General features: G+C 37.1%; 2 protein-coding genes across 6 annotated transcripts in view; one reads left to right on the top strand and one right to left on the bottom strand.

The window, feature by feature from the left end:
* Nucleotides 1–1461: 1461 nt before the first annotated feature.
* On the bottom strand, nt 1462–11606 carry LOC145999519 (uncharacterized). Its single transcript, XM_083136482.1, has 2 exons — nt 11442–11606; nt 1462–2109 (listed from the first exon to the last, which is right to left on the bottom strand). The coding sequence occupies exons 1-2, from the start codon at nt 11546–11548 to the stop codon at nt 1527–1529; spliced, it is 690 nt and encodes a 229-aa protein (XP_082992608.1). The 5' UTR covers nt 11549–11606; the 3' UTR covers nt 1462–1526.
* A 690-nt stretch (nt 11607–12296) lies between these two features.
* The window catches only part of LOC145999518 (uncharacterized), a 56519-nt gene continuing 43256 nt past the window's right edge, over nt 12297–25559 (top strand). For 4 of the 5 annotated variants that reach the window (XR_014443413.1, XR_014443414.1, XM_083136479.1 and 1 more), the window contains exons 1-4: nt 12297–12559; nt 19260–19588; nt 21604–21765; nt 25014–25155. Coding sequence is in view for 3 of the 5 variants with exons in the window: in XM_083136479.1 (XP_082992605.1) it covers nt 12317–12559; nt 19260–19588; nt 21604–21765; nt 25014–25155 (876 nt within the window). In the remaining 2 variants the exon portion in view is untranslated. Of the gene's footprint in view, nt 12560–12629; nt 12783–19259; nt 19589–21603; nt 21766–25013; nt 25156–25559 lie in introns of those variants that run through there. The other variant, XM_083136481.1, reaches the window with a different exon arrangement.

Below are 25559 nucleotides of genomic sequence, written 5' to 3'. Positions count from 1 at the left end.
ATTTACAGTGTCGTAGAAAATGCTGCTTTTTTGCTTACATTTATAAGTACACAGCATCTGGAGAAATTTTTGTTGCATGTAGGAATTCTATACGAAATGCCAACAAGATTAAGATCTATATAATAATAGACGATAACCTCATCTTCACCAACCGTTCCAATAATTATGATCATATTGTCAATGTACTTTAGTTATCAATCAGACATCTGGACTGCAAGTTTTACTTTGATATTCTTTCTAATATCTAGTATTATAAAAGTGAAAATTTATTACAGAAATTCGAAGGAACCATAATTTTGCACAAGACTGAGAATCATAAGAATGAAAGAAACAAGTTTCTAAACTGAATCTTTTTTGGGAGTGGAATCACAAGAACCGAATCCAGAAGTGGAAGTGAACTGCTTGTTCATTTTGCAACTTTTTATCTTGTAGACTCCAAAATGAACGTAAATTCCAGACGATCTATAAAATTCCCTGACATTTACAGGTTTTCCAGATGCATAGCAACCCTGGCCATTATCATTCAACTGTAAATAAACATGCCAGCTGATATTTTTCACAAACTATCATTAAAAACATTACCAAAGTTCAGCTACAAAGACTAAAAATACAACTACAGAGTACATCCAGAAGGTTTTATTTTTACTGAAGAAAAGTAACTGAAATTATTATAGTTTCATTAACACACTCATCAACCATTTTCTCAGTAGCTACAGTATCAGAAACACAAAAGTGTGTATTTACATACAATTTTTTATTTGCTACAATCAAACTTGCCTCTCACCTGTGGGGTGCTTGTTTCAAGTGAGTCCCCTTGCCTCTCACCTGTGGGGGTGGGGTGGTGCATGGGCATACATGTCTTACCCAAGCAAATGCTCGAAATGGTGACCATCGATGCATTTATTTATTCTTGCATGAAATGACTGTTCACAATGCAAAAGTGTGGCGGCATCAATTTGTGTGCAAGCATTTCGTATTCGTTGCATCATGTCGTTGCGCGTTGTGGGTACAGTTTGATACACCATTCCTTTAAGAAAACCCCACAAAAAGAAATCTGGCGCAGTAAGGTCTGGTGATCTAGCCGGCCAATTGACAGGACCACGTCGTCCGATCCAGCGATGATGGAACTTGCGCGTTAATACTTCCCGAGCTATGGCAGCATAATGCGCCGGACAACCATCATGCTGATACCACATGGCCTGTCGCTGTGCAAGGCTTAGATCCTCCAGCAATATTGGTAGTTCGTCCTGCAAGAAATTGCGATACTTTCGCCTATTCAATGTACCGTCAATGAAAAACGGACCAAAATTAACACCCTGTATATCTATATGTATGGTGCAAAAACCATACAAACAATTTTAACCATTTTTTATAAAAAGTAAAAAAAAATTGATTTAAATAAAAATAATAATAAAAAATTATTTTTAAAATAAAAAAAATAATGACTTTTATCCACCCTGTTTCTACATTTCTTTAATATCGCCCAGAGATTTCTCGCGATGAATAAATGTTGGTTGACTCATGTATTAACATTCATCGGACGAAAATTTCTCTTCTTTAACAGAGTATGAACTTTCAGCTGATAGGGCTTCTAGAACGGTAACCATGTTCATAGAAATTGTATTTTTCCCTGAAATGCTTCTAATTGTACGCCTATGAGAACATCCACTTTTGTTACACTCATAGAAGCAATTACTCTCCAGTCCATTCTGTGTTGTTTCAACAAGAATCATCGATCCCCCAAAATTGCATGTATACGAATGCACCTCCAGTAATCGTGCCTGCTCAATTACGTGACCCATTTCACAAATAGTAAAATTGTCTCCATAAGGCACTCCCTTTTTAAGTCTCTTACATGTTGTTGTGAGTGGTGATAATGAACTTGAACTATCTTCACAATTAACACTTTTATATGCATTGAACGGAGCTGTCTCTTGTAGTGTGCTTAGACAGGACAAAGTAGTCCCTCTCACAGGTGAGGCATGTAGTGTGGATGGTGTATATTCTGATGTCGACACTGAATGATCTTCATTAACACTAGGGTCCATATCTTTCGGGCGTTCCTCATTGTTGTGCAAGAACAGAGCATCTGGATTTTCTGCTGCATACCTGGGAAAGAAATACATTATTGACATTGGGTATAGGACTTCAGACATACAGTACAAGACAAGACAAGATAGATATGTGTTAAATAGGCATGGGAAAAGCCACTGGTAACAAGTTGAGTATTGAGAGTTTTGTCCCCAAACAGTTTACGATATATGATGTTCAAAATATGATATGTCCTAAAAAGATTACATAAAATTTTACATACACAAAAGAGATTTTACTACATAGAATTTCAAAACATGAGGGCATATATGTTATAAACAGTACAAAAGTATAATAGATTAAAAGTTAAAAAAATAATAATGAATAAATATGGCATAATTAATAACTAGATGTATTATTACTAGGGAGACAAATTTAAGGTAAATAAAAACTGAGGAGAGCGGTAAATAAAATGTTACATCAGCGGTATATACCAGCGGTGGGGAAAAAAAATTGGCACACACTTTTTCATCATGAGAGGAAACAACATACAAAAGAGCTATAAATTGATAAACTACTTCATTTTTATATACTGTACACATACACAAGTACTTAGCTGTCCAACCAAAAAGAAAACATCAACACAAAATCACTTCATTTCTATATTGCATATTTAGTACAGAGCGAAGTTTTCGAACTGAGATTATGTGCATGGGAAATCCCAATTTGCAGCGTCTTCCTGATGTGCTCGAAGATAAAACCTTCTTCAGCTGCAAGTGGTAGGAAACTTTAAGCAAATGTTTCGTTACAAATCGACAGTTTGCACGCACAACCTCGATTGCCGGTTTATGCATGTTTTCTACTTAATTTGATGATATTTCATGGTTCTTTCGCGAAAGAGCGTTCATTTCATGGAAAAGCACACATTTCGCATTACTTCGCGAATAAAACTCATGCATATTTCATCATTGGGAGTGTAGTTACGTGCAGAATGTTCAAAATTGCATTTTTTATTCACATTTCACGATTTCGCACATTGCGAAAATTCAATGTCCCTAATTATCACTTAATGTCTAGTCCTGTATTTGCCATAAATTCAGATAGATTATATAATGCTTTGTTTAGCAAATAGTATTTTATAGCTAACATTTCGGGGGGGAGGGGGGGGAGTATTTTAATATTTTTGGGGAAATTTGCAACGTCCCCCGGTTGTACACCAGTCATCACAAAGTTAGTCCGCTACTACTTTAGTCGGGAACATGAGAATCTGCAAATCATCAGGGCTTGCTGAGTAGAAAAGAAACACAACACAGTTTTCAAAGTTAAACGTAGTTTTTATAAGCACTTATATTTTCTATCGTATGTGTACTTACAAGCAAGGCACAGATTTGCTTACGTTTCTGCCTGAAGAGGAACAATTCTATATCATATTAAATCACATCACAATCACTAAAGACACTTTCTTAATATAGAATTAACGTTGGACGAGACAAACATAAATACACGAAAGTTTCTGTACTTAATTATTATTTCGAGTATAGCCAGAATGAAACTAAAATAGTTACCAATTACATTATTCCGGCATTCCATTAACTGTTACCAAGTTCTTGTTGATTCTTCACCTTCACCTGTTTTTTCAAACACCGACTGTCGTCAGGTGAGGAACATTTAAGTGGGTTCACTTCCTCGGCTGAGATTAGAAAGTGACGTCAACACGAACAGATTTTGACGTAATTATAAACATACATAAAAGTTCCAACTACAACTGTATCAGTCTAACTATAATTGTCTGTGACAACTTGCACATTATTTGAAGTAACAAACATTTTAAAAATCTTAACTTCTTACAAATATAAAATCTTAAACTCTCAGGTTCGTTACAATTGCCCCTCGTCCGGGAAAAATTTTTGAAGAAATTGTAATTTACAAATTCTGAAAAAATTTTGAGTACATAAAGAACATTGAAATATAGAGTTTATCTTGACAATTGAATGACTCAATCTTGGCTTCTCTTCACTCGACAACAACTCAGAAGGAACGTAGTTTTGTGATATCCAAAACATAATACAATCCAAAATAGTTAAACAACCAATAAACAGTGAATTCAGGCAATGATTGATTGCATGATGATTTAATAGAACAGAAGTTATATCTAGTTTCTTCTCCAGAAAGACTTTGTAGAAAACGGTATAGGGTTCGATAAGCAATGAACTGAAACAGTACCTTCCTATAGCACTTCAAACTCAACACTCTTCTTGCTTCTGTGCTTCTAGAATAATGCCTTTAAATTCCACACCAGCAATACAATAACTCCTGCTTATAGGAATCAATCCAAATATTTACGATATGGACCTTTTCTGAGAGGTCTACGGATTTATACATCCCGATTCTATCCTCATTCTGGACCTTTCGGATGTACCGCACTAAATAACTTATATATATATATATCTGGAGAATTCATCCTTCATTTGATCAGGAGTGGTAACACACAACACATCAACTGCATTTTTCTTAATACTTATTTCTGCCTGGTGCAGGAAAAAGCATTCGCCAGAGGAAGTCAGAACCAACACCTTCTTAAATGAATCCTTTGGTGCTAAAATTCAGACCACCGATTTCCAGTTCTACTTGTCTACCATCTAACACTCTCTTCTTGAGTCTTCTGGAAAATACACCAGTTTCACATACGGATTTTTTTTTTTTTCACTGGACTGCCTGAAGATACATTTTCGGTCAGCAAAAAGAATTTACATATAATCCTTGTATTTTACGTCCCGTCGAGTTCACTTGCCTAAACGAAGAGGAGGCACTTACAATAGGTCGACGTTTGTTTGACATGATTGGGATCGCTGGTTGTGTATAAACTCTCTAGTAGTCTCCACTGCTTCTTCCTGCTCTGAGGCAACGTCATGTCTTGGAGAGAAGGAACCACAATTGTCACCTCTACGTGGTGGAGAGTACCGTCTGGGCGAAGCAGGATTACGTCGTTCTTGGTAACGCCATCCGTCTGGAGAGTTCCGCTCTTGTTCTGGACGAGGCCTGTAGAAATTTCGCTGCCTTTGGTTTTGATCTGGGTTGAAACCTCTCCTGCCTAATCCTCTGTTGAATCTTCGAGGTCGTGAGAAATTTCCTCCTCGACTTTCTGAATCCGTTTGGATATTCCGGATCTTAAAACTTTTATAGCCTGCAGCCTCTTTATTCTTAGGGTCTTCTTTATTCTTCCAGGCATCAGGGTCATCATAAATATCGAAGTCCTTTAAGAAGTGTGTCAATTCATCAACACTTCGTGGAGCATGCGCCAGACAAAGATTCCGAATGCGATACGGCAACTGTCCAATGATCAAATTAAGTACTTCACTCTCATTAAAATTGTCAGCCAGGTTTCTATACGCTGCGTAGACACTCCAGGCAAAACTTTCTAAGTTGTCGTGGACCAGGCGACAATACCTTCGGTTCCTCACAGCCGCTAGTTGTCTTTGTTTTGCCTTTTCTGATGCAAATTCATCCTTAAAGCGTGCGCAGAAATCAGCATAATTCACAAAGTTGTCCATATTACCAGCTAACCAATGCTCAGCCTTGCCGGTGAAAACCCGAGGTAATAATTCCAATCTATAGTGCTCAGGCACTTGCATTAAGTCGAAACTGACATTTAATTCACGCAGATATCTTTCGGCAGATTGAGCTTCGATATCGAATTTAAACTTAGGAATGTTCGCGATATCAGCCATTCTGGGCATCTTAAACTCTGTTCTTCGTCGAGGAGAAAACCCGTCATTACTATCCTTTTCTCTAGACCTCTTGCATCTATCAGAAGTTGTGGTATTACCGTGGAAGAATGGGTTTGGAAGTACAACAGCAGGCTCATAGGCAGTAGCTTCTGGGTTCAGTCTTCGGATTGCATCAGGTAGTATATCGGAAGAGGTTTCTGGTCGAATCTGTAAGTTATGGATCTTTTCCTGCAGTTCACTGACCCTACTTATAATTGTACCTGTCTGTTCCTGAATTTCTTAGCGAAGAGATACTTCCATCTTTTTAGCCTTCTCATGGAGAAAACTAACCTTTTCTCCAGCTTTCTTTATTTCAACTTTCTGTTCTTGCACTATATTTTCTATGAGTTCTGTCCGTTCACCAAAGGTTTTTAGTGCTACATTAAATGACTCTACAGAACTCTTTAATTCTTGAACTCTCTCTCGAGGGTCACATTCAGATTCTCTTCCAGACTGGACAATTTCAAGGCAGGTTTCCATATTCTTCTTCAATTGATCCTGTTCCTTCCCTATCCGTCCTTGCCGAACTGTTAAGAACTCTAGCTGCTCTTCCACAATTTCCTTTACCCTTTCGTCCACCTTTTCAGTGACTTTAATACTAAGCTTTTCTATCTCTCCTCTGATGCTCTCTACCTGTTCATTCTTATGTTGAGAGAATAGAGCCTGTAACTCTGACCTTAGTTTCATATCTTCCTGTATCCTCCTTTCTTCCTGGTTTTCAATCAATGCACGGAAAATATCTAAGTCTTCTTTTCTCTTTTCGTCTATAGACTCAACTATGAGTTTAAACTCCATTATCTCCTTCTTTCGAACTTTCTCTATCTGAGCCATCTCTTTCTTACGCTGTTTCTCCTCCTCTATCCTTTCCTTCTGTCTACGCTCCTCATCCTTCTGTCTACGGTCTTCATCCTCCTTTTCTTTCTGGTTTCGCTCTGCTTTATCTTTCATCAACCAATCAAGTAGCCAGTGATCTGATGAGGGTTTGGTAGGAACGCTCGGTTCTGGTTCTGTTTCTGGTGCTGACAAGCATGGTGTGCATCGCATTTCATTATTTGATGCCAACGTTACTTCCTGCTCATCACAACTACTATGAAACCTCTGCAAACATTGGCAACACTGGAAGAATTCCCTATCATTGGTAAGATCATCACAGCATCCAAACTTGGTTTCTGCATCCCTTGTCGTTCTTCCTCTGCTTCGCAGATTCATTCCTGTCGCGTCTTTCTCCATTCTACAACACCGTCTATGACTCTTACCAGTTAATACCTTCACTTCACTATCACACTTTTACCTTCGTGAATTCCAAGGACTTTCAATATCACCTTCGTGAATTCTATGGACAAACACTTTCAGTATGCACTAAATCGGGTATCACGTTTTAATTGCTAAAATAACTTTGCACTTAAGCTCCCACGATTGTACCAAAATAACTGTGCACTCGAGCCCCACGTTGGTGTGCCAAAATAACTATGCAACGTCCCCCGGTTGTACACCAGTCATCACAAAGTTAGTCCGCTACTACTTTAGTCAGGAACATGAGAATCTGCAAATCATCAGGGCTTGCTGAGTAGAAAAGAAACACAACACAGTTTTCAAAGTTAAACGTAGTTTTTATAAGCACTTATATTTTCTATCGTATGTGTACTTACAAGCAAGGCACAGATTTGCTAACGTTTCTGCCTGAAGAGGAACAATTCTATATCATATTAAATCACATCACAATCACTAAAGACACTTTCATAATATAGAATTAACGTTGGACGAGACAAACATAAATACACGAAAGTTTCTGTACTTAATTATTATTTCGAGTATAGCCAGAATGAAACTAAAATAGTTACCAATTACATTATTCCAGCATTCCATTAACTGTTACCAAGTTCTTGTTGATTCTTCACCTTCACCTGTTTTTTCAAACACCGACTGTCGTCAGGTGAGGAACATTTAAGTGGGTTCACTTCCTCGGCTGAGATTAGAAAGTGACGTCAACACGAACAGATTTTGACGTAATTATAAACATACATAAAAGTTCAAACTACAACTGTATCAGTCTAACTATAATTGTCTGTGACAACTTGCACATTATTTGAAGTAACAAACATTTTAAAAATCTTAAATTCTTACAAATATAAAATCTTAAACTCTCAGGTTCGTTACAGGTTATTATAAAACCATAATCCAGCATTGAGGAACCAAAAATAAAGATGGACATGGAAGAGTTGAGGGTAGTGGAGAGCTTCAAATATCTAAAATGGGTGGTGGACTATATCAAAACTTTCAAAGATTAATATGGAACATGGATGTAATACCTATGAAGTGCAAGAAGGTAATATATAACACTAATTACGTATGGAGCATAGACTTGCACAATGACAGAGACAGACAAAAAAAATGCAGGCAGCGGAGATGACATTTTTAAGGAGTATATTGGGGAAGACTAAAAGGGATAGAATAAGGAATGAGGAGAACTGATAGACAGTGGGTGTGGTGAAGCTGCAGGACAGGATCGATCAGGCAGAGATGAGATAATTCGGACATATGAAGAGGATGGATGCAGAAAGACTACCAGTAAGAGCTTACCATGCACAAGAAGTGGGAATACGGCCAAGGGGGAGACCAAGATGTCGGTGGGAAGAGCAGATAGCAAAGAGTGTTAGGAGAAGAGGACAAGATTTGAACATCATGAAAGGAGAGGAGTGGTGGAAAAGTTGGAGAGGCTAGATTTCTATGCCGACCCAGGAAACGGCAAAGGATGATGATGATGATTCCAGCATTTAGTGATGTATTTTTTTGATAACTGCAGTCTGTTTTGTTTTAGGTGGTAGTCATTCTTGCTTCTAGAGTTATGGTTAGTTATGGTATTTGGTAATTTTTGGTCGCCTCACCAGTATTTAAAACAACTTAGATAACTTTATATATATAGAGAGAAAAAGCTGTCATTATTTGTTGTTCTTTAAAAATTTCGGTAAAAATTTACACACAAACAGATTTCTTCATTTTTACAGAAGAAAGTACTCACGGAAATAAGTTCCTGTAGCATTGTCTAACACGTGGAAGGTGTTTTCTGTCATGTGTGAATGTATCATAGCGGAAAGTAATTAATTTTTTTTTGAAAATTAATTCTCTGACACACAATAGTCTTTGCTATCATTTGCTTCCTGTACGTTAAGCGGATGTTGTGTGCGTTTGATGATGTAACCTCCTGTCACTGTTTCCAACCACGCCATTGTTTTCTGAAAAGATGACATGTTGTGGATGCGTGGTGAAATTCATACCGGGTGTGGAAGATCCAGTGGATTTGTAATTCAACACGGAATCGTGAAGAAAGGAAACTCCATTTTCAAACTATGTCTGCCTAACCTAACCTTACGTAACGTTTCGGAACGAGTTTACAATACCGGACCACTCTCCAATTTCTATGAAATTTCGGCTACTCACTAGTTGTGAACTCCTAATCACGAATCTGAATGTAATAATTGGTGGTCGAGCATGGAAATCGAGAAAAAACGAAATAAACTATGTTTTCTTAATGTAACATAACCCTACCCTAAGAACAGCAGCTTCACGAAACACGACATTTTCCCAGAATGGGTGTCACTTATCACACAACATTTTAGCAACATTGTGTTCTGACGTCATGGGAGAGAGCTTTTTCATGTTAGGCAAGACAAGGTAACGCATCTCTTTTAGCGAAAATATTATTTTTTCTTTGTATTTATGCTAATGGAACCTAACTTAACAGGCCTAACCTAACCTCGTAGGCACACCTCGTCTGACGTCAATATTCAAGGTAGCCAGATTGTTGTGCGTAAAGGAAGACCATTAATGAATTGCTGGATAACAGTCTAGTTTACGTCCTTTTCCTAAGGAATACGTGTCACATATCGTTGGAAAGGTTATTGTATAAGGAATTCAACAAACTAAATCCCAAGGCAAGGAAAAATTTTCTGGAGGAGAAAATCAAGAAAAACCGATGTTGTCCGGATATGCGTGATTGAACGTAATGAGGACATTTTTTGATGATGAAGCACATATTTAGGGGTGATATGAGTGCTAATGGAACCTAACAGGCCTAACCTAACCTCGTAGGCATACCTCGTTCCCGTGAATGGTTAGTGGGGCTATCGTGAACAGAAAGTGTAAAAAGAAAAACTTACTTACCCTAAAAGATGCCGGAGTGCCAGCTGTCTGCTAGCACGGTTTTGAACGATGCACTGAATTAACACTGGGGATAAATGTATTTTACACTATCTAGAAATTTTTGGAACCTGTTGTTATTTAACACGCATTCACAACGCGGACACAAAGACGAGCATGCAGTGTTGTTAACTCCCATCGGTTACCCATAAAATGCAAGAAGGGGTAACAGTTTCATACATCGGAGACACATTTCTTCATTTATACAGAAGAAACTACTTAAGGAAATGAGTTTCTCTAAGGTTTCCAACGTTAGTCAATGTATTTTCTTTCATCGTTGAATCTATTTGACCAGGAAATCATGTATTTTTGAATAGAAATATGTGACAGATGCACAATTGCCATTGCTTTTTTTTTTTAACTATGCTTGCCTAACCTAACCAAACCTTATTGGAATGGTTCGTGGGGGTATCCGTCAGCTACAAATTGCAAATTGCAAAATGTAATGATCTACGAAGGTGCACGCAAGCGAAATGTCAAAAATTGAAATTACTTTCATGAAAAAACGTAAGGACACCTTAAAGAATGTTCCGCGAAGCAGATAGAGGTAACACTTTACTATACCGGAGACGGATTTCTTCAAATTTACAGGAGAAAGTACTTACACAAATCATTTTCTGTAGCGTTGTTGATGTTCGGGAATGTAGTTTTGATCTATTTTAATGTGAATGCATGTGGTTTTCTACGAAAATATATTTCCGATGCGCTATTGCTGCTGCCGCCACGATGTTGTCCACATATTCTAAATTGAACGAAAGGAGTGCTAATGGAACCTAACCTAACAGGCCTAATCTAACCTAGTAGGCATACCTCGTCCCCGTGATGGTTCGTGGGGCTATCGTGAATTTTTGGGCTAACATCAATGATTTTTGGGGCTACCCGTGGATGGTTTGTGGGAAATAAGGAACAACAGTAAGTCGTTAATGTCAGAAATAGACATTATTTTCATTATAAATTCATTATTTCGGTACTACTTTACTATACCAGCCACCTATCAATGATTTATTTCGAAATTTTTTACATTGCTAATGTACTATTCTGCATTGCGGAACATTTCTTTAGGTGAAATAATGAATTTCTAACGAAAATAATGTATATAATGTATATTTATATGTATATGTAATATCCTCGCATAATATCCTATGCAATCCTATGGGTGTGGTGGGGGACGGCAAATTTGACATGTTCAAAATTTTCCGAAGCTCTGGAAATCTCGAATTCTCTGGTATAGTAAAGTGTTACCATTATTTCAACTAAAGAAATGTTCCGCGATGCAGAAGAGTCCGTTAGCAATGTAAAAAATTGCAAAATAAATCATTGATAGGTGTCTCTGGTATAGTAAAGTAGTACCCAGATGGGTAAATAGGAATGTTAAAAATGACGAAACGAAGAAGTGAGATGTGTTCGTTCAATAGTAAATATTTAATAAATATAAATAATACTTACCTTCTAGCCTGTTCTTGCTTTTCACGTTCACGACGTAATCTTTGAGCCCTTGATTTTCTAGAGCGCATGGGGTGTACTCTTCGATAGCTGTGATTCTGATTCCCCATTTTTAACACACGACGTGCCAAAACCTATTACCAGATGATTGTTGATCAACAAAACCAATTGCACTTGTCTGTGACAAAACGTACGGAACGCAATCACAGATTATCTTGACAACATCGTTTGATACAAATATCCTCGCATAATATCCTATGCAATCCTATGGGTGTGGTGGGGGACGGCAAATTTGACATGTTCAAAATTTTCCGAAGCTCTGGAAATCTCGAATTCTACACGTCATTTTCACTTTAAGTGATTGTTTTTGCATTTTTGGTACAAAAACTAATAATTTTCGATAAGTTGCAAACATTTACAATGCAGAAAACGTCGAGAATGGACGACTTTTAAAAATGACCATTCGGTATTTCACGAATTCATTTCTCGAAGTTGGGATCGGGACGGGAATTTTTTTTTCCGATACCGGGCCCGACTTTTCGGGATCCCGCACACCCCCTATTCATAACCATTGCTGCGAATAACCCTTTGTAACCTACGTCTTCAACCTATGCTAATAGCATGAGAATGGTTATTCATTTTCAGTGTCCCTTCAAAAATTTCATCAGATCATCACTCATCTTCTCTATTAACCAAAATTAGCAGAAAAACGAAGTAAAATAAACCAAAATCAACCAATCAATCAAATCAAAACTTCTGTAAATAACGAATGCCAGTAGAACTGCTCATTGGCCAAACAGAATCGTCTGTAAACTGTGAACATCTGGCGAGTATCGGCGGAAAAGATCTGTAATCTGTCTGTGTGTAATTTGATTAAAATGGCGGTAGAAACGATGGTCGAAGGGAAATTTAATTCATGTCAAATTTCGGTTACCGATATAGTTACAGACCTGAAAAGTTATGTACAAAGAGTATTTTATAACAAACACATTGTCTTTCCCCATTCGTTGAAAAATTTGAAAAATATATTCACGGAATCAAATGATGAACTTATGGTCACTGTTGTGTTTTTAACACTATTATGGGGTGCATTACGACTTGTCTTTACTAAGTATATTGATGTAAGTAAACATAATGTATCAACACGAAACTTTATAATGATAATTTGTTTCCGTGAAATTATTTCTGTGAATCGTAAATATTGCCAATGTAATTCGCAATACTTGCATGAATATGTAAGTGCAAGAGTGAAATCGTAAAAAAGTTGAAGACTGTTCCCCATGGTGAAAATTGTGTGGCGTGCAATGGAATACTGAAGACTGTTTAAAGGGAGTGGATATATTTGTAAGTTTTTCAGGCCCAGATAATTATATCGTATCGTTCCCTTATACGATATCACTTTCTGGTCTTGTGTAGCTATAATTTGGAATGTCTGTGGCCAGATGATACCAGTTGTATGTTGTGGCATTACTCTTGTCTGTGCAGACACGTCATTGCCATGTACGAAGAAGTAATACGTCGTTAATTTCTTTCGGTGTTACGTTAGGTTTAAGTCTTTTGGCATTAATAAAATATCCCTAAATGCTTTATGTTAGGTTAGGTGGGTCGGGTTTAGTGCTCTTAGCATTAAAATGGGTAACAGTTTCGATTGTTTTATGATTTCTCCTACCACAAAGACTAATTATCGTAGAATTTTGGAAATCATTGTCACACGAAATTTGAACCTTCCTTAAAGTAATGATCACTGTTTGGACTCGAAAAAGTTATTTATGTTGAAAAAAAACAACTTGAAAATTACCTTACGCACTTCTCATGGACAAGATATTCTCTGTCGACAAGCGACAGTAAATATATAGCAGCGTGGAATGAATGTAGAAGTAAATCGGAACCTTAGTAGAGTTCATTTAGGGACTTTATTTTAATGCTAAGGGAATTAAACCTAACCTGCCTAACCTAACCATATTGAACGAAATATTAAGTGATTGCTAAAACACCGCAGTATGTGTTAACAGACATAAAGCGAAATCGAACCATGTAAAAATTGCATTCATAGCATGATGAAATCGCAATAAAACAAAAGGAACTTGGGCCTTAAAAGGACACCCAAAATGCTCCCAACACCTGATCATGTAGCAAATCTTGTCCCAAGCACAAATCTCCCTTCGAGTCTCCCATGGCATCCGCTAAAACTCCATGTCAGAAAACTGGACACCAAGAGTGGCCACTCATTGCAAAGCGCGGATGCTCGCATAAGCTACTTTCTATAATTTCTCGGGTAAAATAGTACTTAACCCAGATAAGCCGGTGAAAAAAAAAATAGTTTTTGCTCAAAATCAGATGTCATTGTAACGTTTGGATGTCAATGAACACATTTTTATGAATTATGCTGCAATACATATGTCATGCTACAAGTTATGCTATGTCCTATATGTAGGACGTCGGGCTCAAAAGGAGGCGAATGTTTCTATTAAAGTTAATCATGACAGTAATTGTTACCAGACTATACGTTGCACAATACTTATTTACTACAGCAGACATATTACAATCAGGGTTGGAATATAAGTGAAAAATGTAGCTAGGTATGCACATTTGTATTTATACACTATGTTTGATACATTTTGTCCTACAAATTAGTAAATATACAGACATTTGTGGTTTTGAATTTATGGCTTATTGCTACATTGGGAATAAAATTTTCACCGTAGTTCAGTGTTTCATAGGACTTCTTTTGTATGGTAGAGCACAAAGCATTTCACGTGCAGTCCTATATCACATTTCATGCATCGGGTAGTAGTTTTGGCATGACACTGTCTGCATCTGGTTTGCTTATCCTGTTGAACAACCCAGTGATCAAGACGGTCATACCATGTATCTATATTTAGTCTCTGTGATGGCCTTCCCTGCGATTTTTCTGTACGTTCAGTTCTTTGCAACATATAGCAGGCAATTCTTCTCCGGAAAGTGAGGTGGTCCAGTTTTTTGTTATGTCTATGCAATTGCCATACATTTTGTACTGACATGTCAAGGAAATGTGAGAGAAGGCTGAAATACCATTTCTTCCCTCTTACTGAGGTTCTATAAAGAGCAATATTTTGGTCTGCGCGATCCACACTTCCCATGTACTTATTGTATGTGGATAAGGTGTGGTTGCTTTACAATCACACGCTTCTTTTCTTATTATTTTCCTGTAGTTTACGGTTATTACAAGCATAAGAAAACAGTTCTTTCTTTGTGACGTTTCAGGAGAACACACGCTCCTTTCATCAGACATTTATTTTCATTTTGACTAAAGATACAGTTATAACAATGGTTAGTAATTTTTAAACAAAAATAATCTGTTATATAATGGATGTTGTCAATGTTACATTGTTGTAATATAGCAACTTAACTGTGAAAAAAGCAGTCTATTTTATTTTTATTTTAGATTTTTTAAAATTATGAATCCCAAATATCATCAGGTAATTCAAATTCATCATTGTTTTCACAAAGTCTCTTGATGTTTTCTGTTACATTAAATTTTAAAGATGGTGGCTTACTCCATTTGTGAAAAAGAAAACTCCACACTGGATCTATGTTACCATTTTCATTATTTAATTTATTCCAGTGTTCTTCTATCATGCAGGCAATGCGTACATACAAGAAAAAAAAAAGCTTCTTTTCTTTCTGAGAATAGCGACTTATATTGTGCACCGGATGTACAGAGGAATAATTTGAATCCATTGTTACCACATTATTATCATTCCACCTTGCAATCAATATTCCTTTGTCTTCATGTTTTACGAAGTCAACAGTACCTCTGGCAGTTTTCTTGAACTCCTTTGCTGATTGCAACAGGGCATCACGTATTCGATCATTCCTAAGAGTCCCTGTAGCCCTAATACCTCTTGCTTGCAGTTCTTCAAGCAACTCAATGGATGTAAAATAATTGTCGAAAAAGAGCTGAAAGGGAAAATTTCCAAATTTGTGAAGCACATCTGCATACAGCAAGACAACGCTTTTGCCTAGATTATTGTTCTTCTGACCTTCAACTCTGTACTTTGCACCTTGATAGGGACTCATCCACACAACATATCCCTTCCTTGTTGCGCATGTCCATCTTTTATAGCCATATCTGATGGGCTTTCCTTTTATAAACTGTTTGCATCCATGCTTACCAAAATATGGAACCATCGCTTCATCTACACAGTGATACTCTTCATGAGGTGTGTGATCGAAGAATCGCTTGTTGAGCTCGTCAATGAGTGGTCTCACTTTTGCAAATTTATCATTCTTATCCAAGTTATCTTTGTCACACACATGAAAATTTGGCATTATAAACTTGAATCTGTCGCGAGATAATGCATTTCCAACTAACACGTTTTGCGTATCTTTGTTCTTTTCCCAAATCACGCGAACCCGAGGAACATCGACATACCCACTAAGAAGCAGCACACCAATGAAACACTTCATTTCCTTTTCTGTAATATCACCAAGAAGATTTTTCTTTGCAGCATATTGATTAGAGTATTTCACCAGAAGCTCGAAAACGTGATCAAAAAGAGTTCCAAATACTCTACAAAATACTAATCCTTTTTTAACACTTAGTGACGTGGAATTATGGTCAGTGCCTAGAGAAAATGAGAACCTGATGAAGGGGGCAGTTGTACCCTGAAACGTTGTTTTCTAAACTTCATACTCACGTAAGTGAATGCAATTTTATACTAATTTAGTGTTGCTTGAGTTTATTCGTGCACTGTGTCTCAAGATAGTGTTTATACTCATTGAACATTAATAACAGCAAGTATGAACTTTTTCTGGGGTCACCTTAAAGTTATAAATGTTCAATATGGCCACCATTAGCTACAATACATCTTCTGGAAGACTGTGGAACAGATCGAGAAACAGCAGGTATGGTTTCCATGGGAAAGGAAGCACAGGTAGTCCCAGTTGCATGGTTCAGTCATCCAGTGTCTGTGGTATGATGCAGGGCACACCCAACTTCCACGAAAAGTAAATGCTAAGAGCTCCAACCTATAATTCTGCTTAGATCTAATAATACATATGTGGTTACGTTAGGAGAGCCAGGTTTAGAGCTCTTTGAATTTAGTTTTGGCATATGGTGGATGCTGAGTGTGCCCTACAGCAGACCCATTCCCCATAGGTAGAAATATAATGGTTCTAAATCTTGAGATCTGGGTGAATATTCAACACTTGTAACGTTGCTTGAAAAAAAAAATATATATTGCTTACCTCTGTAATTTTGTGTACACTAATAACTACCGCCTAGTTGGCTGTCATGAAACAATAAACAATATAATTCCTATATGCATTCGCACACACAACGTACATACCGCAGCATCAAATACAAAAATCCAGTCAAGTTGTCTTTAATAGCTTCTCTGTTATTAACATTCAAAAGGTGTAAACAATATTTTTGGGACACTGTATGTTACACAGTTGTGTGCCTTAGGCCCACTTCTGTTTCTTCTATACATGGATGATCTCCCAGACAGACTGTCTTCTCTCCCTATAAATGTACTTCTGTTTGCCGATGACAAACTCCTGAAAGAAATCTCATCAGAACACAATTCTTTAATCTTATAGCAAGCTTTTACAGAACTACTTGTGTGGTGTCGACAGTGGATACTTGACTTGAATGCCCAGAAATACACCTGTCTCATCATTTTTCTAAAAAGAAAGAAACTCCATTTTGCGTTTTCTCTTGAAAACAATCCCATCAAAATAGTTTTCTCACAAAAAGATCTTGGAGTTATCATCGATGAAAAACTAAACTTTAATGAGCACATTACAAATGCTACTAAAACAGCAATGCGTCTTCTCGGTCTTCTTTACAGGTTCAATGAAATCCAAAACCAATCATCCATCAGCATATTTTACAAATCCCTTATCTCCCCTATTCTTGAATACTGCTCCCCTATCCGGACCATGGCTCCAAAAACATCTTTCCCGAATTGATTCTGTCCTCAACCTTTTCCTCGCCATTGCTCGTCACAGAATACCTTCTCTGAGGCATCTTCACGAAACAGATATTATGTCTGTCTTAAATATCCAACCACCACACACACATCGCGAATTAGCAGACATGAATTGTAACAGATTGTTTACAGAACGTTCCAGGAAGAAAGAAGCAAAAGGAATTGGAACACCCCTTTTTGAGATAATAGACTGAGTCCGGTACACAAAGGGAAGTAAGCGCACGTGGGTTTTCGCGCGGAGAAGTTACAGCAGTTGGCGCGGAGATGTTGACGGGAAGATGGTCGCGCAAGTTAGTGCTCTGTATGTTGAGTTTTGCATACCTCCGGGGACTTTTTCTTCTGGCGAAGTGGTAAACTAGTGTCTTCAGTCGGAAGACAGACCACGCTAGTCCGCCGTTGTTTGCAGAGGCACTAGAAACGTTAAATCGGCATTAAGGCTCTCCGGAAAAGAGATCGTGCGGGAGTGAACTAACTCTGTCTGCAGCAGTTTAACAGATTATCACTCAGTGAAGCCGATGTTGCAGAGAAGGGTTTTCTCCAGCGGCAAGACACCAAGGTTCATCGGAAAAAGAAGACTGAACAACGAGGATTTTAGTGAAGTGGTCCCCAGTGTCGAGAGCTCTCTTGTTTTAATCCCCACAAGCTTGATCTTCTGATGAAAAAATCTCACTAAAGTTTGAAAAGCGCAAATTCTTTCTAAAGGCCGGCCATGTAATCGTGAGTAAAAAGGTTAAATTTGTTATTTTTATAAATATATGTGAGAGTGATTTTTTCTTATATTTCTTTTACCAAGATAATCTAAAGTACTGGTGTCAACTCTTGTATTGGGTTTACTCATGTAAACCAAGAACCACCAGTGAATCAGTGTGAACCTTTAATTTTTTTGTGAAGTTATTTCTTAGTTTTCTACTGTAATAAAAGAAAGTAGGGATGGGTCGATATGAAATTTTGGCTGATACCGATAAAGTACCGATATAAAATTTACCGATACCGATAACCGATATTCTACCGATCCGATATAAAATTAGAAATGGCCCTTGAAGAACGTGAAAGGTTCACTGACCTCTTTAATAAATGTGTGTTTCAAGGTGACTGCAGTGCAAGATAAATTGCATATTTAGACATTTACTTTTTTAGAAAGTAGGGCATGGATATTATCCATAAAAATTACAACAGAATGGCAGAATTTTGCACTAAATTATCAGATAATAAACGATATATCGGATCGGTAAAATAATCGGTAATTTTACCGATAAACCGATACACCGATATGCCTATATCGGCCAATACCGATAGAGTACCGATTAATCGGTCCCATCCCTAAAAGAAAGTAAAGGTAATTGTTTACTCTTTCCTTCAAACATTAAAATCTATAATAATATTTGAAATCTGTTTATCTCAACCGAACTGTAGTTAAAAAGCAAAGCTAAGTCTAATACTAATAATAATAACTATAAAATCACATTTTATCGTTAAAAATTCTTGCATAAAATCATGAACAGCAAAATTAAACCCAAATTTCTGATCAGCAAATTTCATCTACGAGTCCCTACACAGTCAACCCGCAACATAAAGCTCTTTTACAATCCTGCTAAGAGGCTTTACCTTCTCTTTTCTACAGGCTTTCTCTCATAATAACATGCTTCCAGATGTTGACATATTCTTACCAGAACACAATTTCAGAAAATCGTTAGCAATGAATGTGTAATCTTAATTTTTTTCCTGTTCCATTGTACTCTATTGTTTTTGTTTTTCTGCTGTTACTGTTTCAGTGTAAAATGGTTATTCTGTACTGTATCTGAAACGTTTGGTAAATATATAAACATATTTTTTTCCTTAATTTCAGAATTTTATGGCAAAAAGAAATTTGGATTTTATTCAGCGAGGTAGATTGAGTGAAAGCTGTTGGTTCCTAACTTTCTACATTGTCAGTACAATATTCTGCATGATGTTGCTTGTGTCATCAGGTGCCAATGAAATAATAGGATCTCTGCAAGTTGCAGTCGTTCAAATGAATGATGATAAAGTAGTGCAGGACCTTTCATTACACTTTTCCATTTTGTATGCCTTTCTGGTGCACAAGATGTACGTCATGACAAGCAAGAATGGTTTTGATGTGAAGTTTGTTATTCTGTCATGTTACTTGGTGTTCCTTGCATGCAGTTATTCAATCAGGTACGTAAGATACAGTGTATTATAATTTGTTTTAATAGTGTTTGTAATTTTTAGTACATAGGAAGCTGTTCACAAATTTTAAGGTTGGGTGACCCTTATCACATCCATACTTATATTACAGGGTGATATATTTGAGTATCAGAAAAGTAAACTGTTATATACAAGAGGTATATACGTATCGCTGAGCCATTTGTTGTCATTTAAGCCAAAGGGATGTAAGTGCACAGGCAGTTGTATGATTTGCAAATTTTTCAAGTGTTGCACGTTATGTCTAGTGCTAATGTGCTGGAACACGAAACTTGTGACTCTCGCACACATGTATGCACCATTAACAGGCAATAATGAATTCAAATATAATTTCTTATGTGTAACGGTTTACTTTTCTGACATCTGATATGGATCACCCTGTACTTCGTACAGCATTTTATTTGTGTAAAATAAGATTTTGTTCCTTCTACCTCTTCCCGTTTCTTTCCTAAAGAAATCAAGTCAGCCTTTGTGGCATAGTGGTGAGCAACATGTGCTGTAAAGTCAGAGGTGCCATTTTTGAGCCCCGGTCAAGGCATGAGCTGAGCTGGTGCCACTTTGGATCATTTCTCATAGCGTTATTCCATGCCAAAATGCCACAGAAAAGAGACATTTTTGACCTAGCCCTCTCCAGATTTCCTGATATTTTGTACATAGGTTTACCTTAATGGATGTAATATACAGCAAGGGGTACACAAAACTAAAAATAATTCAGGAACCAGCAGTTTTCTTTCTTTCCATTTTTTTCCATGCTAAAAGAGCCAGGAATCAAACTAAGATAAAGCTACACATTTTGAAATGTTATCTTTTAACATTTAATTTATTAATTAATGGATTAAAAGTAGGGCTGAGCCGATAATGATTCTCTTACTGATTCCTACCGATACCGATACTTGAAAAATTGAAATAATAAAAAAAAATGTTCAAAATATTGATCAATATTTTTGTGTAAATATTCTTTTGCAATTATATGCATCAAATTACCAAGAAATTTTCTTAGGAATTTTTCAAGAATTTCATCAGAATATGAAAATTGATGTTATGTCATTATAAAATATAGTTTTTCATGCAAAATTGGTGCAAAATAAAAATAAATTTTGCATAATTTCCAGGATGATTAGACTCCGCAAAAGTGTCGCGCAGCATTTTTGTGGGCCCTGTGAAAGACCAATATGCCGGAAAAGTATCACCTGGTATTCGTAAATGAATTCGAACCGATATCAGCTCAGCCCTAATTAAAGGTAATTAATTCTTGCACCAGATTGGCCTTCCTAGCTGTACCGGTAGCAACATGAATAACGATGCAATACTTTCTAATATATGACCAACTCTACCATATTACTCGTGATTTTAAAATTAGGATAGCATGTTTTAATATTCTAATTTAATGATACAAGTGATACAGAAAACACACAAACATTAAGAAAGAAACATGCTGTACTCGTTACTTTTTTTAAAAAAGAAGGTAATGCATTAGTGAACTTGAGAAGAATTTTTTTAAAAATGGATTTCAAAATTCAGCTGCCAGGTGGCACCCTGAATATGTCTACTCCTGATATGGATACCAAATTCCAGCCTCGAAATATTCTAAGTTTTCCAATTATGGAGGGGGGGGGGGGGGTTACATTTTGGCCAGCACCTTGTCAACTTCAAATGGTCATAACTCGGTTACTGCGAGTACTAGAGTTAGATATTTGATTTGTGATATTTTTGTTTAATGTCCCTGAACTCGGATATATTAATAACCAGTAGTATTTTGCCATGGGCTTACCGAAGAAAAAATTTGAAACTTCGGCTTGGAGAGCCAAAACATGTACTATCTTGAATTGAGGGGATTCGTATATCAGATTTACCGGCAAAGGATGCAGTTCCAGCCGCTGTATGGGCCATATTGAAGTGACACAATACGCAAATAAAGGACTGTATTCGTATGTAATGTATTTACTGCTAGAATAACTTTGTGCAACATACATATCTTTTTCTTTCAGCTGCATACACTTTGGTCTGATGTCGCTAGTTTGTGTTGGCTTCCTTGAAATGCTTCACGAGGGAGCGAAACTTCTCTACAACATAAGGAGCCGTGGGGCACAGCTTTCATTCTTCATGAGAGGGGCATCGGGTTCCATGTTCTTTTCATACTGCACTGTATGGTGAGTGACCATTTGAATGGTATTTCTTCTTGCATCTATGTATTCCTTGCGTTGTAATTTCTTTATTGCAATTCTATCACGTTAACACTTCTTGATGTACATCATCAATATCAATACTGAAGACATTTATTTGTAATTTAAACATGGTCAATATTCTACAATCAATAATATATAATCTCTTCACTTATCCACAATTTTTTCTTTATTATAATACAGATTTCTGTCTCAAGGATACTGCCAGTGGCCACTAAAATTAATGGAACACAACAGAAACCATTAACCTTTAGCCGCCTGACGGTCAAAATTTTGACCGCCACATGTAAACCCCTTAACGCCGGATGGTCGATATTTCGACCAGCAGTGCGCAGTAGTAATTAACGTGCAATTTCTCAAACTACACACTATATTTCAGTTCTATCTTTTTTTATCTGTAGTATACATACGAAGGTATGACACACTCGAATAACAAAACAATACATCCATTGTTACTGCTATTAACAAGTGAAGTTTGAAAAAGTCCTTTGTTTTCCTTCGTTTTCCTTTGATATTGCCATTTTTTATGGGATAGATTTCTAAAAGTGGCTATAACTTGTAAACTACTGCATCTTTTTGTAAAAAATAAATTCTAAAAGCAAGAATGAGTTAAAATAAACATTTTAAGCAATGTCCGAAATAAGGATTCAGGGGAGACACGGGGTAAAGACCTGATTGTTGAAATTTGCCCTGACCACATGTTAGTACACGGCAGCAATTAACGCGTCATTTCTTGAAAACTATACACTGTATTTCAGTTCTGTCGTTTTTGATTGTTAGTTTACATATAAAAGTACTATATACTGGATTTACAAAACAATACATCCATAGTGCCATTTGAAAGAGCCCTTTGTTTCCCTTTTATTATGGGATAAATTGAAGATAAAAGGCTATAACTGCAGAACTTGTGCATCTTTTTGAACAATTTAAATTCTGAATGTAAGAATGGGTAAAAAGCAACATTTTAAGTAACATCCGAAAATTAAGGTCCAGGAGGTAAGGGCCAAATTTCAAAATTTTCCATAATTATGCAAAATTTTGGAACCCTATAATTTCCTTTTTTGTTTCCAAAGTTGTGGTATGTGCGTTACATAGAGTGGTCTTTTTTCGTGTTTTCCTCCAAATTTGGTCCATCCAGCACCCATAGGGCCGATTCTAGAAGCAAAATTCCGAACATTGTCCTGAAGCTGGCAACACTGCCGCTATATATAATGTTATTATTTTTTTACTCAAGAAGTATCAGTCTGATTTCAAGGAAATTTTGCACCATTGTAGGATACCAACTCTACATACTACATTTTTTCATTCTCTTCGGTCTACTGAGGGGGCTACAGGGGTGTGCCGTATCCCAACTTTTTTAAAAAATTCAATTTTCTTCTTCGTTTAACACTAATTATTGGAAGGCACAATGTATAAATTTTACCTCTGCTAAAATTCCTGTCTTTAAGAAAGAAAACAAAATAAATTTCATCTGTCTACGACAATTTGTTCTTGAGTTACGATTTTTTTATACTTCACGGCAAGTTCGAAAAGCACTCTTGAAAATGCACTCGCTGGCATGAACGAGAATATAGGCATGGGAGAGGTCCAGCTGCTAAAGGTTTTAAATTAGGCACACACAGGAGATGAACTACGTAGATTTTTCAGCGAAAAATGCAGGCTCCACCAGGACTCAAACCCGGGTCTCTGGAATACCGTGCCATTACTCTATTTAATTTAATGAATTGACATCTCTATGCTGGGAGGAACCAGGCAACATTGATGTCTACAGTGTTTCAAAGGCAACAGATCCCATTGCGGTACCACTGGCAGAGACGATTCCACACAGAGAAAACAGCAAGAGTGAAAAATCAGGCGAAGCCAAGCCGGCTCGGTAGCTCAGTGGTAGAGCAATGACACGGTATGCTTTTGATATATTAATACAATCAATATTATTGATTTTTTTTTATCAATAATCATAATAAAATTGAGAAGCTAAGAAACAGCATTTTGCTGGGAAACATGGACATTTAAGAATATAACATACAAGGCTTGGGCAAATACGAATTATAATGAGTAAATAGATCCATACCTGTAATTCCTTTATTGAAACCATATTGGCATCGCTACAGATACCTTCAGATGCCACTCAGGAAAAAGTCCTTTGGTTGGAGGTGTACCCACTCCCGAACAGCATGAATGGCATCCTCACTGCCAAACTTATGTCCACTCAGATGTTCCTTGAGGTGACTGAAGTGGTAATAGTCAGATGGTGAAAGATATAGACTATATGGCTGATGTGGGACAAGGTTCCATTTAAGTTTCTGGATTGTAGCCATGCTTCATGCAGCCACATGTGGACGAGTGTTGTCCTGCAGAAATGACACCGTCATTTGTGACCTTCTACTCTTCTTCCTAATGGTGGTCTTTACGGGCCTTTGAGAAGCCTTGCATAATATTCTGCATGGATTGTATCACGCTCTTGGGAGTCCAAGAAGAAATTGGGCAATCAGGAAATCAGGTGTTAAGGACATCTTGGGCTGGCATGCATGCAGTTATTTTTCCTTCATTGGATCCTTGTTAATGAAACTGCACAACTTGTGCACAACAGCATATTATCACCGTATTGTTGCTTCAATCTGACACAAATTCAAACTGTTTACAGCCTTCTGTGGTGAGGAATTTGATTACAACGTGTTGTTCCATGCTCACGTGCACCTTTCCTTTGCTATTATTCTAATGACACACAGTGATAACCGAGAGGTGATGCAACTACTACCTTTGGACAGTGTCACCAACCTCCCAATACCACAATTGTTCTCCACCAGATGGCAGTGTTCTACTAGGTACAAATTGTAATTCATATTTGACTAAGCCTTTTATGTGCAATCTTACTAAAGTTTTACTTAGTGTCAATGTTACCACACTTTGTTTTGTATTCCAGTTGTGGTGGAAAGTGTGGTAACATGGACAGTTATGAAGAAATGTTTATTCCTGATAACACTGAAGAACAGTGAAAAATGTTTTGAATGACTTGGTTTATTCTACTGTTTATCACTGAAACATTTTTCCATTTTTATTTGTATCCGATGTTCTTAACTTGTGGAAAAGTTGAGGGAATAGGGGCTGTAACTTTCACATTTCCTTTCCTATGTACTCAATTGTGTGCATTCTCTTGTTCAATGTATATCATTAATGATAAAGTGAGAGCAATATACATATTTTTTTTTTTTCAGGTTTCTCCTTTTTGTCTTTATATTTCCATTATATTTCATCTATCCTGCTGTTATGACAAGGCTGCCAAATAATGGTGCAGGAATGCTTTTGCTGATGAACATATCTCTGTGGGCATTCTGCTGCATGGAATTTTATGATTCGGTAAGAAAATCTACCAACTTTCAATTTGTTTCTTTAAGTTTTTCCCAGTCATAAAAGGGTTTTTACTTTGCACTTGCTGTAAGTATTTGGTCATCTGAACTCCCGGATGGCGCAGTGGTAGCGTCATCGCCTTGTAATCAAGGGGTCCCAGGTTCGATACCCGGTAGAGGCACATAGTGGTTCAGATCCCACTTTAAACCGTAGGTCCAGTCCTGATTAGCCTTACTGTGCATTAAGTGGACTTAAAACACCAACTCAACTCTCCTTGAGCCCGCAATGTGGTGCCAAAAATTATGCTCCAGTCCTCGTAGCGCTGCACTAGTCACCAATGACGTGGGAACACTGGTGCAACTTACCTTAGTAGCTCAGTAGAACATGATTTTAATATCTCAAGGTTCGGGCAG

Source organism: Lepisma saccharinum, chromosome 15 (genome assembly GCF_977018435.1).
Source record: "Lepisma saccharinum chromosome 15, izLepSacc3.1, whole genome shotgun sequence".
In the NCBI taxonomy this organism is placed as follows: domain Eukaryota; kingdom Metazoa; phylum Arthropoda; class Insecta; order Zygentoma; family Lepismatidae; genus Lepisma; species Lepisma saccharinum.
The sequence above is the reverse complement of the archived record's forward strand: the minus strand, read 5'-3'. Positions and strand labels throughout refer to the sequence as shown.

Bases quoted from the DNA above. Each gene is read 5' to 3' on its own strand.
- LOC145999519 (XM_083136482.1), bottom strand. From the start codon at position 11,548: ATGGGGAATCAGAATCACAGCTATCGAAGAGTACACCCCATGCGCTCT. The intron at 2,110-11,441 runs GTAAGTATTATT...TTTCTTTCCCAG, and splicing joins AAGCAAGAACAGGCTAGAAG to GTATGCAGCAGAAAATCCAG.